We start from the raw sequence: 12457 nt of genomic DNA, 5'->3' as shown, positions 1-12457 counted from the left end.
AAAGCATCACCCAAAACCCCACAAACAGACCGCACAGTTCAAGGAACTCAAGCTTAACATTGTCATACTGTCATAATTCACTACACAAACAGATATTACACTGCCGTCATCTTCTGAATGTTTTTCATGCATAGCCCTATATACTTACTCGTTGTGAAAAAGACATTGGAGCCTTCATCTGACAAGTCTTGTTTAATTATGGGGTTGAAAAAAATCAGTTTTCAATCCACAAAGCATGGATGCATTTTTTTTAACAACTCATTACATTAATAATGTTTTCAGTGATTCTGATCAATGTTTTTGAATTGCCAAGCATCTGGCCAAATTCAAAAGGAGAAACATTGCTACAAAATCCTAGGCGTTTTAGGAAGGAGCTCGTTATTTTCAGATCTGCCAGACTTCATTATTTACATGGTTGTTACCCTACCCTCTATGCAGTTTAAATTATGTTTTTTATCTCCGTAGTCTTGCCCAAAAGAAAACACGTAGCACTTTCATTGTCCTCTGATTTGATGATTCACAGATATCTTTTGAATTCAGACTATTTTTTCATACATTTATCACTGTAAGGACCATAAAAAATTTTTGTACTTAAAAGTGAAAGTGAAAAGTTATTCTGATAATGCATTTCAGTTGTTTGCAGGCTAAATGCACGGACAACATATATTACCAAACAAACTTATTTTATCATAAATGCAATCCATTACAACTATAATGGAAATATCATACTGCTTTTCACATTTTACTTGAGGTTTTTTTCTGCCTGCTAGGAATTCTGGTTATGAGCTTCATTGTGCCAAGGACAGACCAATCTTTTCCAGACACTTACCCTCTGACAGCATGAATAAGTCTCAGTGATGGATAGGCGGTTCGCACTTTCAATTTATTCTTAAGGATTAATGCATTAACCCACTCCACATGCTTCTCTCCACCTTTGACCATGAAAGCAGGGATCCAAAGGACACTGTCATTCAGCATGGATAGTCTATTCACAAATTTTTCTCTGTCACTCTCATTCCGAAAGCCTCCAAATGCTCTTTGTACAACTGATGGGTTCATGGTAATAAAATCAGATTTAGTTCCCACATCGGCAGCAAACTCCACCACAGGAGCTAGATTGCACCTGAAAAGGAAGAAATTAATGGAAAAATAAAAATAAATATGAAACATTAACTCAGAAAAATGTGTGCATGAAAGGAAAGATGAAAATGAACATGCAAGCCCATTTCAGTTTAAAGTGAGAAGAAAATACCAGTGATAACACGTGTGATAACATTGCATTTTACCCAACATGGACACTCAGATAAATTTCTTAAAAACATTAAACGTACATAGTGCTGCAAGAAAAAAAAATTGTACATTTGAAAACCATGTCATCATGCTTTAAAATGCATTGGCAGCTAGAGTAGTAGCACTTAGGAAGGAATAAGAGTATGCTTTCTGACACCTGTTACCTTTTATTACTGTTCATTTGTCATCATGTTAGCAACAGCTCACACTATTTAATTTAAGCCATGCCAGCCAATTAAGGTATATTTCATACAGGTTAGTCATTGCATATTTTTTACAATACAGTACTTATATATGATTTACAAATGAACCTTACAACATTAAATGAGGTTCTGGTATTTTGGGTTTTGATATTATCACTGCAGCTGATTGGATGTTTTGAAATTTAGTATTTTCATTTAATTGAAAACGAATTTTTTAAAAAAAGTATTAATCTTTCCATTTTTCCTTGATGTGTTATTTTCAAACCTCGTTTAATTTTGCAGTAGATTTCTGCTTTTTTCCTAGGCTTGTGTAAAAGGTCTCATCAGCTTTTCTTCAGCATAGGTTTTTACCTCAGTTATAAATATACATACATATGTGATCACACAGAGGCAGCATTCTCCATGTGCAGCACTGGCTGTAGGTGACAAAATGCAGTTCAGAAATCAATTGTGATTTCAGTGACCAGTATGAGCCAGCTGAGACAAATCACCTCCACAAGATCCTCAGTGAATTAGCCTGTAGCTGTTATGCCCTAAATGAGTTATCTTGACACAACAATATTTCCACAATTTAACAAACTGCTCTGTTGATGTGACAGAGGTTAAGAAGCAATGTTGGAACTACGTCCCTCAGAACATTTGCATTTTATTATATTCCTAATATAAGTAGTATTCTATTAGTTCTACAGTTATATTTTGGAACAGTAAACTTTTTACTTAAGCTTATCCCCTAGCATCTTCTAATGCCAGATCTCCAATGTTGTATAAAAATAACAGAAGTCAGCAGGGCAATATTCACACCAACCGATGACATAGTCTTGACTGCTAATACTAATTCCTCAGAACATCATTCTCATTCTGTAACTATCAGCTAAGAAGTGGCCCTATCTTCTTCAGAAAGAAATGTTCTGAAGACCATAAAGTCTATATATTCTTAAGAGATAAATCTGTCCAAGTTTCTGATGAGGTGTGGGCTTTCTTAGGAAACAGATTTACATTCTTCAGTATCTTTATATATCTATTCCACAACCCATCTGCATGCATTACAGGCTGCTAAGAGCAATATTTTTTAGAAAAATGGTAGTTAGGGCACAAGAATAACTCCCACTGATTTCAATACTGGTTTTGAAAATTGCTTCTAAAAACCTTAATGCATGAACCTATAACCTGGAATTGTCAAAATTTTGGTGTTGCATAAAATCTAAAAAATAAAAAAATCAAACCAAAGTCTTAAAATTAACCAATCAAATTCAATGAATTACTGCTGTTTTTGAAAATACCTCTTTTAAGGGCAGACTGCACAACATAATGAAGGATTCTTGCACAGCAGGATTTTTATCAGTAGTCACACGTGTATGCACGTGACGACATCTAGTACTTAGAAATATAAGAAGAGCTTGACATTGTAAATCCTGCTCTCTCTGTGTCCAACTTTGGGAAGCACCTATGTACCAACACTACCTTGTTTAAAACCAGTATGCCATATGCGAAGTGTGCACATATAACACAGGCCTTATGGTTCTACTGTGATTCCATGTCTTTTGACAGCTCCTTTCTGATCTCCCAACAGCAACAGTGCTGAAATCTTAGAAGTGTATGCAGTTTGCAACAAGTATGTAAATGTAATTGCACCTAGATCCTGGGGGGGGGGGGGGGGAAACCACACAGACATATGAAATACAAGGTCTACCTACCTTGCATGTCATTACTGCTTCATCAGCAATATACTTAATATCAAATACCGTATTTTAAAAAGGTATACAGCATAAGCAGTATATATTCTTAACATATTCCATATTCAGATCTTTCAAGAAAGTAATGAGCGATCCAAATACACCCAGTAACAATGGAGTTGTCTGTGAACAGTTATTTAGAATAGTCATATTTTTCAAGCTTTAGTGTCTCAGAGTAGACCCCCTGATTATAGTATTAGCGGCAGGTAAAGCATTTTGCTTTCCAAATGCTGAATACCTCTTAACCTTTGATCTTTTAAAAATTCAGTTATCTAACCTGGATTAGTAGCAGTGCTGATGTTTGAAATAACACAAGTACGTTTGCACTTTAAAGTCTCCGTTTCCAAAGAAGTAACTAGCAGCTGTTAGCAGTACATTGCTAAGATTGTTATTTTAGTAGAATATGAATCTAAGACAAACTCTACACAAATTTCTAGCTCTGTTAAGGAAATAAATATTACTAAATTAGTTGTAGTTGACCGAGTTATAAAAATATTACCCTCATTAAGCCACTTCTCATTTTGTTAGAGGTTACTTCCTTCAAAGAATGATTTTAGTGCTCATTAAATTAGAAGTGCCAATATTGAATAATTACTCTACATTTATTGACACAGTTGGAAAATATAAAACATCTGCTAAAACCCACCAATTAACATCAGCAAATTCTTCTGTAGGGTGTAAATGGAGCAGTTATGTCGGAAGTATTTCCACATGAGTTCTAGAGCTTATGTGCTAGTGATGAACTGTAACACTTACCCTAAACTACTAGTACCAGATAACTGAGTTCAAGAATTTTATAGAAAGGTATGTTTCAGGGTTAATAAAACTAGCTATTGTGTATTTGCATATAGACTTGAGTATATGTAAATAGCTTTTGTTACCTGTTTCAGAGCTTTTATCTTAACCTTTAATGCATCTTTATGCCATGCCACAGTTTCATACAGTTGTTGGAATTTTTAAGTTTATTTTATTAGCAGACGTCAATGATCTCCGATCAATTCTCAGGACTCTTTCAAGAAAACTTCGTATTCAGAGACGCACGTAGACCGATACTTATTTTCTTGCAAGGCAAATTAAGAAGCCTAATATGAACAACTTTGAAACAGGCAATGCCATACCCTTCCCCTGTTGTATTATTTTATTTCTAACTTGTTTGTCGTAAGGCACAGAATGCCAAATACATCTACAACAGTAATGAGTATATGAGGGGGACTGTGCACCACAATTTACCGTTATGTGCCTAGAAATTTGTACACAATAAATGAAACCTTAATATTTTTTTTTTTAAGATGTCATTGCTGTATCAAATCCAGCAGGAAGAATAAACAGAAGACTAATTTACTGAGTTTCCTCTTTCTCACATGCTGCATTATTGATACCTTGCAACTACATGATCCCTAAAATTTGCCTCTAAAACACAACTTTCTGCAACATACCATCATCCTCCATTCATTCTAAAAGAACTTCAGTATTTGCCTTCATGTTAGCCAGCCTGCAAGGGAGTGGGCTGCAGTAAAAGCTGAGCAGGAAAAACTTGCAACAAGGTTGCTAACGCTAAGAACATGAGAACAGGTTGGAAGTAACAGTCACATAGCACTGAAGAATTACTTGAGCGATTAAGCAAGCAGCTGTACGTTTCAGCACTGAGAATATACATCGCATTATATAAAGGTTTGTAAACCTCCATTTCATGAGTCCAAGATATTGACCTTTCCAGAGAAAATGATGAAACGCAGCCTGCCCCAGCAAAACAAATTTTGCAAAATAATGGTTTTCATAAGTTCTTTCGCTATTTTTTTCCATTAAAAAAAAAAACCACTGTTTTCTTTAAAATTAACAAGCTTATGGCTATTTTTTCTATATAATTTTGTTTAATCAGAAACTCTAGCTCCTTTTTTCACTGGCACTAAACTAACAAACAGTTATATTAACTATTTGCTCCCTTACTTCTTCTAACCACTCTCTACAGTAGAAATGTTCAGAAACTGGTCTAATGAAACAAAGATTGGGAAGTTGGAAACATTCGTAACCTGTGTGATTGGTAGTATCCCAGGCAATAATATGCAAGGTACCTCAAATTAACACTGCAGTTCCGGCGCTTCCCATGACATCAGCCCAGACCATATCCAAAACCCCAGCACAGCCATTTCAACAGTTAGTCTAAACTTACTATCAGACATCAGTTATATGATTTAGGTAATCGGTTAGTTTACATGGCCACCTAATTTAAATAGTGTTCATGTATAATCGTGATACTGAAAGGCAAATACATATTAAAAAAATATAGTAAAAATGCAGAGGTTCCCACACATGAGCTTTCAGTGTGATAGCAGCAGATTTTCAACAGGAACATGCACTGAAATGTTATTACTAAAAAGAGATCTGGGGTAAAAGGGAAAAATTAGTTCATGAATGAAATATCACACAGTATTTGGGTATCTGTAGAACAACTGAGATCCTAAGATACACAGACCAAAAAGTCTCAGGTGATTGAAAACCTGCTTCTTCCACAATGGTCTGTTGCATATTAGTTACAGTGGGATATATCAAGAAAAAATGTGGGGGGAAAAAAGAACCAAATTGCTAATGGCTGGAGTTGCATGCCATGAGAAAAGACTGAAGAATGGAGTAAGTGCTGCTATACCACACATATATCAAGTAATCAACCCTGGGTTGCTGTGATGCCTTCATGGCCCAAACCAACCCATTACATACTTAGCCTTTTAAAGGGCAGAGCTTAACAAAGAAAATAGTAAAATCATATTCACAAAAATACACTTAAAGGAGAAGTCAGTTACTCCACAGAGATTCAGCTGAGCTTGCTTTGTCACTAATAAAAGTATAGCTCATGTATAGGCACGCAAATGTCCAATACATAATATTCATTGGCCATATACAGGGGTATTTTTTTCAAGCTAATTTTAAATAAAAGCCATAAAAATTTGCTTCAGTAAAAGTGATTACCATTTCAATTTTATTTGACATTGACAACTAAAAGAATATTCTTCACACAGTAATAATACAAATTGGCCATGAATCTGTACACTTGTTAATCCTTTTACAGTGTGTGCACTTGAGGTTTACAAGTTGAAATAAATATTCAGAAATCACTCTAAAGCCCAAGCGGCACAGAAGTGCTGTAAAAATACACTTTGTTTCATTAATATCTTCTCCTTGTAAAGCAAAGCCAAAAAATATCCATCACACAATATTAACAACATATACTTTGAGAAGCCAGAAAATGAAAATTAGATTGTTGGTGGAAGACAAATATTAAACCTCTCTGAAACTTAAGGCATTACCTAACCTAGTGTCAGTAACATACACTCTTCCCTGAATAGGCTGCCAGCTTTTATATTCAGGTTCATATCCAGATTCCTGCAATCTTGAACTCAAAGGTTCTTGACATTTTAAGAAACACTTGGATGTGAAAGTAAAATTCAAGGCTCAAGCACACAGGAGGAAAAAAAATTAAGTTCAAGGCAGCAGACAACCTAACAGTTGTAGTACTCTCTACCCAGTCTACCTGCAGGAAGCCCATCACCCTAAAACCTGTGTATATGTAGCACATCATTTCACAGGGTTCTTCAAAGAAACATGTCCAGCAGCACTGTGATAACTTTCACTTACACGTACACCCCAAAAAGGTAAGTTTACAGAAAAAACCCATGCACAAACTTATCTCCCCCGCTAAATCTAATCTTAGTAAAATGTATGGATTGTCACAAGTTCTGTATACTTCCTTGGCTCCTCATAAAACTAAAATTGCGTCAAAAGAACTATATGCATCTGGATTATCAGGGAATCCCCTGACATATCGCATTTCATCCCAGTCTTTATCTTCTGCATGGCATAACGGAGAATGTCTCATGAGAGCTGCAAGCTGTGTAGAGGCTCAGGTACAGCATAATTATGGATTCTATTCACACACAGGAATCACAGCTGTCTTCTAAGGTATGCCATGTAAAATATACCATTACTGACCTGATATCCCCTTTTATAACACAAATCCACAAGAATCCTGAATTTATGACAGATTTTATTTTAGTTAGAAGATGCATTGTTGTAACATCACTTGTTAATTAACGTCATTACTTCTTGTTGCCCAAACTAGGACCTATACCGATAATCATTAAATTCTTTCTTCCTAGCATCTTCCTCAACACCAGTGACTGAAATGTAAGTTATCCTCAATTGACACAGCACAGTGAGGTGACAGAAAAGGCGTAAGTGGTATTTTAGAAACAGTAGCAAAACACATTATTTACCTCTTTATTGTGAGTCCTTACTGCAACATTACCCACAAATTACAGAGTCTTACTGTTCTTTCCAATACCATTACTCTGACACCAAAAAAAGATAGGAATTTCTATCACTGAAAGTTTGTTGCATATGAAAAAAAACAAACCCTACAGCAGTGAAATACTGAGAATTATATTTTAATGTAAGAAAACCTGAGAAATGGAACTTAGTAGTTTCCTGAATACCTGTATCTTTGACTTTTTATGCGAAAATATCTTTACACATTACTGTCTATAAAGGGCATATTCTATAAGACAATTATCAAAACACTACAGAAGCATTACCATTCTGATATAGAAAAGTTTAGAACAGTTCTGCAACACTGTGAGACAGAAAGGGTTACAGAAAGTTTTATTACCCTTGAAATAAATTCAGGCAAAATTATTGTTTTCATTGTTTAGGAGAAGCACTTTGGGGTCAAGAGTTTTGAATGTAGAAAAAAGCAGTAGTTTGAACATTCAAAAATGGAGAACAGCAAAAAAGGCAACGTTTAGACTAAGACTGTTCTGAACATTATCACACTTCTTAATCAAAACACTTGGTCAATGAACAAATGGATTAGTGAAGCTTTCCTGCATTTGAAACTGTTCAGAAACCTACTAAATTGAAAACTCTGTATTATCAACAACAACCATAAGCAACTTTAAAAGAATTTTACCCTTTTATCTTGGGATAATTAAAGAAAGAAACAGGCTAACCCTATGTGCTCTACATTTGAATGCTCAGAGGACACCTATTTATTTAAGAAACTGCTTCAGAATCTTTGATCATTTGCATATGGGTTTACAGAAGTCACTTATTACTGCTGTCTCCTTAGCCTTCTAAACTTATATCCTTAAATCTCCTCCCATATCACCTAGTTAAGAATTAACCTCCTTTTTTATAAAAAAAAAAAAGTTGGAAGCTGCACCAAGGGTAGAATTATAAATGCTTATGAAGGGTACCCAGTACTGTGACCCACCAGCACAGGTAACAGTAGGTGCTACGTACTGACTGAGCAAGAGATTGTTTCGTAAAAAATCTCTGTGTCAGCTCTTGCCCCATGACAGGCTGCCTGGAGTAGCGGTCATACAAGGACCCTTCCAGCAGCTGAAGAAGTCATAAGGTGAAGCCAAAAAGGGAAAATGTGGCCATAAGAAGGCAGGCCTTCTCCAAGGTTCTCCTGAGGCTGTCCACGTCTAACTTGACTGGAAGCACCGAACAGCTGCATTAGCACTCTCCCTTTCACAGGCACCCAAATCACTGAGCAAGAATATCTGAAGATGACAGCTTTCTGGCTTCTACTTTCAATTAACATTTCAATGCAGTGTAACAATTTGCAAGAAAACACAGAGAGCAAAAACAGAGCCGCCACATTTGAGAGCTGAAAAACATCTAATGACCTCGTCGTGGTGTATTCCAATGTCATTTTTAAGGGACGAATCATGTGTTAAAATAAGTCTGTAAAATTGGCAACTTCGCTTTCAACAGATTGGTTCTGAGCATCCAGCTCTACTGGTACAAGGGTTATGCTCCAAGCAAGGTATATTAAATAAATATTTGGATATAAAAGCGGATACAAGTTACAAAAAAAAAGTTCCAGAATATAAGTGCATTAAAATCCTAAATCTTTTTATTCTGCCAACACAGAGAAATAAGCTACTACCACTCTCTGGTTACATATTAAGATTAGCAGAGAAATGCAGAGAAATTTAAATTGTTCTCCCAAAATGACAACCACACCTCCATGGCATGGTTAGGAGGTCTGTCCTTTTCTTGTTCCTGAACAGATACGCTGTCTTCTGTTCATATCACAATTGCTTACCCACGAAACCCAGACATCGGGGAGGAAGAAAACAGATTATCTTCCTCTTCACATATTACCTCTGCAAATTTATTAAAGGACTACAATTTTTTTTCCATGTCAACTTCACTAACTACACAAATTGCCGTGGTAAAAAATTAGGCAAAGGATATTGGAAAAATAAGAGCTGCCTTTGCCCAGAAAAATTTTATCACCAATGATGGTAAAAATATTCAGCTTGATTCCTAGATGCTGGCAGAGTTAGCAGGAAACGCTCCAATGGGAGAAAGAAGAGTTGTAATCGCACTTCAAAAAAAAAAATCTCACTTCAATCCAAAGAAAGAAGCAATTAATATTCTCTCATGCCTGTTCCTTGTCAGAACAGTCCTAAACTAGTCAAACAGCTTTACTCAACAGGCCTGCTCTCCATATAGTCCAACTGAAACAAAAAGGACTTCTCCACAAGTAGTGTCACCATGAGAAAAACCACAAGATTATTTCCTAGGTTTGGGGGTTTTTGTTTATTTGTTTTAAACCAAATAACTCCAAAGCTTGACTTGGCCTCTGCTTTTGAAAATTCCCATCATGAATGCTGAATTCCATTAATTAAAAGAAAAATTTCTTCTAATCTCTGGTATTGTTCAAATTCTGAACCCAAAGCTGAATTGAACTCTTCTTGGTACTTAATGGCTGCCAAAAGTGATCCCAGGAACCTGAATGTTATTACTTGGCAATGTTTAGTACTGTTATTTTACATTTACCCAAAGTATCATATTTTTCAGGAAGTCCTATGTAACTACTGTATTTCTAAATGTACCGCTTACTATAACAAGTTCATCTGATCTGTGAGACATAACAGCTAACACAGCCCTGGTATGAGAATTTCAGCATAAGAAAGTGCACTGAATGGGGGAATAAGATGAATTGCATTTAAATCTCATAGGGACCGAGCAGCATGTATCTGACCCAAAAGCTAGAGAAACAGCTGAAAACAGTACCATGCAAAAACAGCTCCTGCAACAGCACTGTGCCATTTAGATATTTTAAATGTCATCTGATTGATTATGTCATGTCTTCATTCTAATTTATTTTATGGAATTAGAGATTTGGAATGCTTCACTCCCTTTCTGGGTATAGTATCACAATGCAGCATGCCTTAGCTCACTACTACAAAAGCAGCAGACGTACAAGGATTAATAGTCACTTAACAGGGTGTAAAATCATAAAAGGTACAAAGGAAGGCAATATGGGAAATAGGAAGCAGTTTATAGTCAGGACAGGGGGGTTTTAATAGCAAAGAGTCTTCTTGCTTCCTGTTTTATCTAGATGGGTCACATTTTCTACTGTCAAAATAGGCATGACTTCACTAAACTTGTGGAACTAATCCATTTTATCCTAGCAGAAGATATGTCCCTAGACTCCTGATTTCTGATGCCACGAGAACAAAATAAGGCCTTATGTGATCAAGTAATTAAAACCAAGCCAGTTTAAAATGTTCAGTAAATACAGTAAATCTGCTTATGCTGACAAGATATTACCTTGCTTGCAAAAATGACCCTTATTTATGTACTTTCAGAGACATCTAAACAAGAAGAATTGTATTGTTTTATTTGTAAATTTGCTGACAGAATTATATGTTGGTTTGCAGGCATGCTTATTATTTGACTCTAGTCTAGGTGCATATTTTTAAACATTTTTCATAACAGAAGTTTCCTAATTATCCTGTGTCTGTTGGATCAATGTTCTCTGAGAGACATTATATAGAAGGCACTGAATATACTGAATATCTCAAAGGAAGATAGACAGCGATTCGTAACTTTGAATGACTTTCAAAGACATTGACAGATACTGTCAACCTTTAATTAAAGTGCTAGGTACAGACATTCTTCTTTACTCTTGATAAAGCATGTATTTTCTGTGTCTTTATCAGTTTCTACTAACATCTTCATACTACCCTTTATAGGAGCATTAAAATTCAGGATATTGAGTCTAGCATACTGTAATGCAAATAAATACTGCTGGATGTCTGTTGTCTCCTCTTTCACAGATCTTCAATATCAGTTTTATCATTAAATTAATGGTATTGTTAGTGTTAGATGTAACATTAGAACTGCTGCTCTACGAAACAACTCTCGCAAAAACACTTGTTTCAGATCTCAAAAAGAACATACAGTACTATCAAATTCAACTGGATAATATATTTAACCAGAATAGTATGACATACTCGTCACAGCACATAAGAATAATGTACTCAGTGTCAAGAGATTCTACAAAAATTTTGTTTATTAGCCTATACACCTAGCCGCATACAGTACATAAGTAACTGCTTTTCAGAACATCAACTATGACTGCATTTTAATTCTAGAGAAATCAGATGAAAGCAAAGAGAGTAACAGAGTTTTATGGTACATTTTAATGCCAGAATCCTAATAGCAATAGAGGTGAGTGGTTACCAAGTATACCACTACCATTAGATCACACGATTACATAGTGTGTATATACAACCTTTTTTAATAGAAGAATGGGAATGTAGGAAATAGGAATGTAGGAAACTATTACTCTGAAGAATGCTTTGCCCTTTTCTTTGACTTGAAATACAAATTAATTCATTGCTATTTACTTTAAACATGTTATGTACCTGTGCATCCATCCAGACATATATAAATAAATATCATACAGCTTAACCTGAGATAATCTGTGAACTTCTAAAATATTTGAACTTTGATTTGTAAATCCAAAAATTTCACTGTATTCAAATTCTGTATAGGCTGCAGAGTCAAGTAATCTGTTCCTAGAACCTTATAAAGAATATTATCCACAATATCATCTGACTAACTAGTTGTTACACTGATCACTTTGCTAGTCATACACCATATGAGAGATGTTCTTCCAGCCTAAATAACTGATGAGCAACAGTAACTTCCCGATGTTCCTATTAAGCTTCACCATTCTTCTTTTACCCATACACAAATCTTTAAGACTATTATCTTTACTCTACATGGCTTGAATTAGTTAAAAATCTACTATCAGATATCAGCACCTAGGTTCATGGCTAGTTAAAGCCTGGTAAAGACCATGGAGATGACTTCAAAGAAACTAGGCATATGATTTAAGTAAAAGTATGTACCTTGTATGTATGTATGTAC

The 12457-nt window shown here is 35.4% G+C and overlaps 1 protein-coding gene across 1 annotated transcript in view; it reads right to left on the bottom strand.

Annotated features, from left to right (window-relative positions):
* ST8SIA4 (ST8 alpha-N-acetyl-neuraminide alpha-2,8-sialyltransferase 4) overlaps positions 1-12457 on the bottom strand; it is a 62861-nt gene that overhangs the window by 33523 nt on the left and 16881 nt on the right. The window contains exon 4 of the mRNA XM_075078378.1: positions 830-1123. Coding sequence (XP_074934479.1) covers positions 830-1123 — 294 coding nt within the window. The remainder of the gene's footprint in view (positions 1-829; positions 1124-12457) is intronic.

The sequence above is a fragment of the Phalacrocorax aristotelis genome, chromosome Z (genome assembly GCF_949628215.1).
Source record: "Phalacrocorax aristotelis chromosome Z, bGulAri2.1, whole genome shotgun sequence".
Classification (NCBI taxonomy): domain Eukaryota; kingdom Metazoa; phylum Chordata; class Aves; order Suliformes; family Phalacrocoracidae; genus Phalacrocorax; species Phalacrocorax aristotelis.
This window is presented reverse-complemented; position numbering and strand designations above follow the sequence as displayed.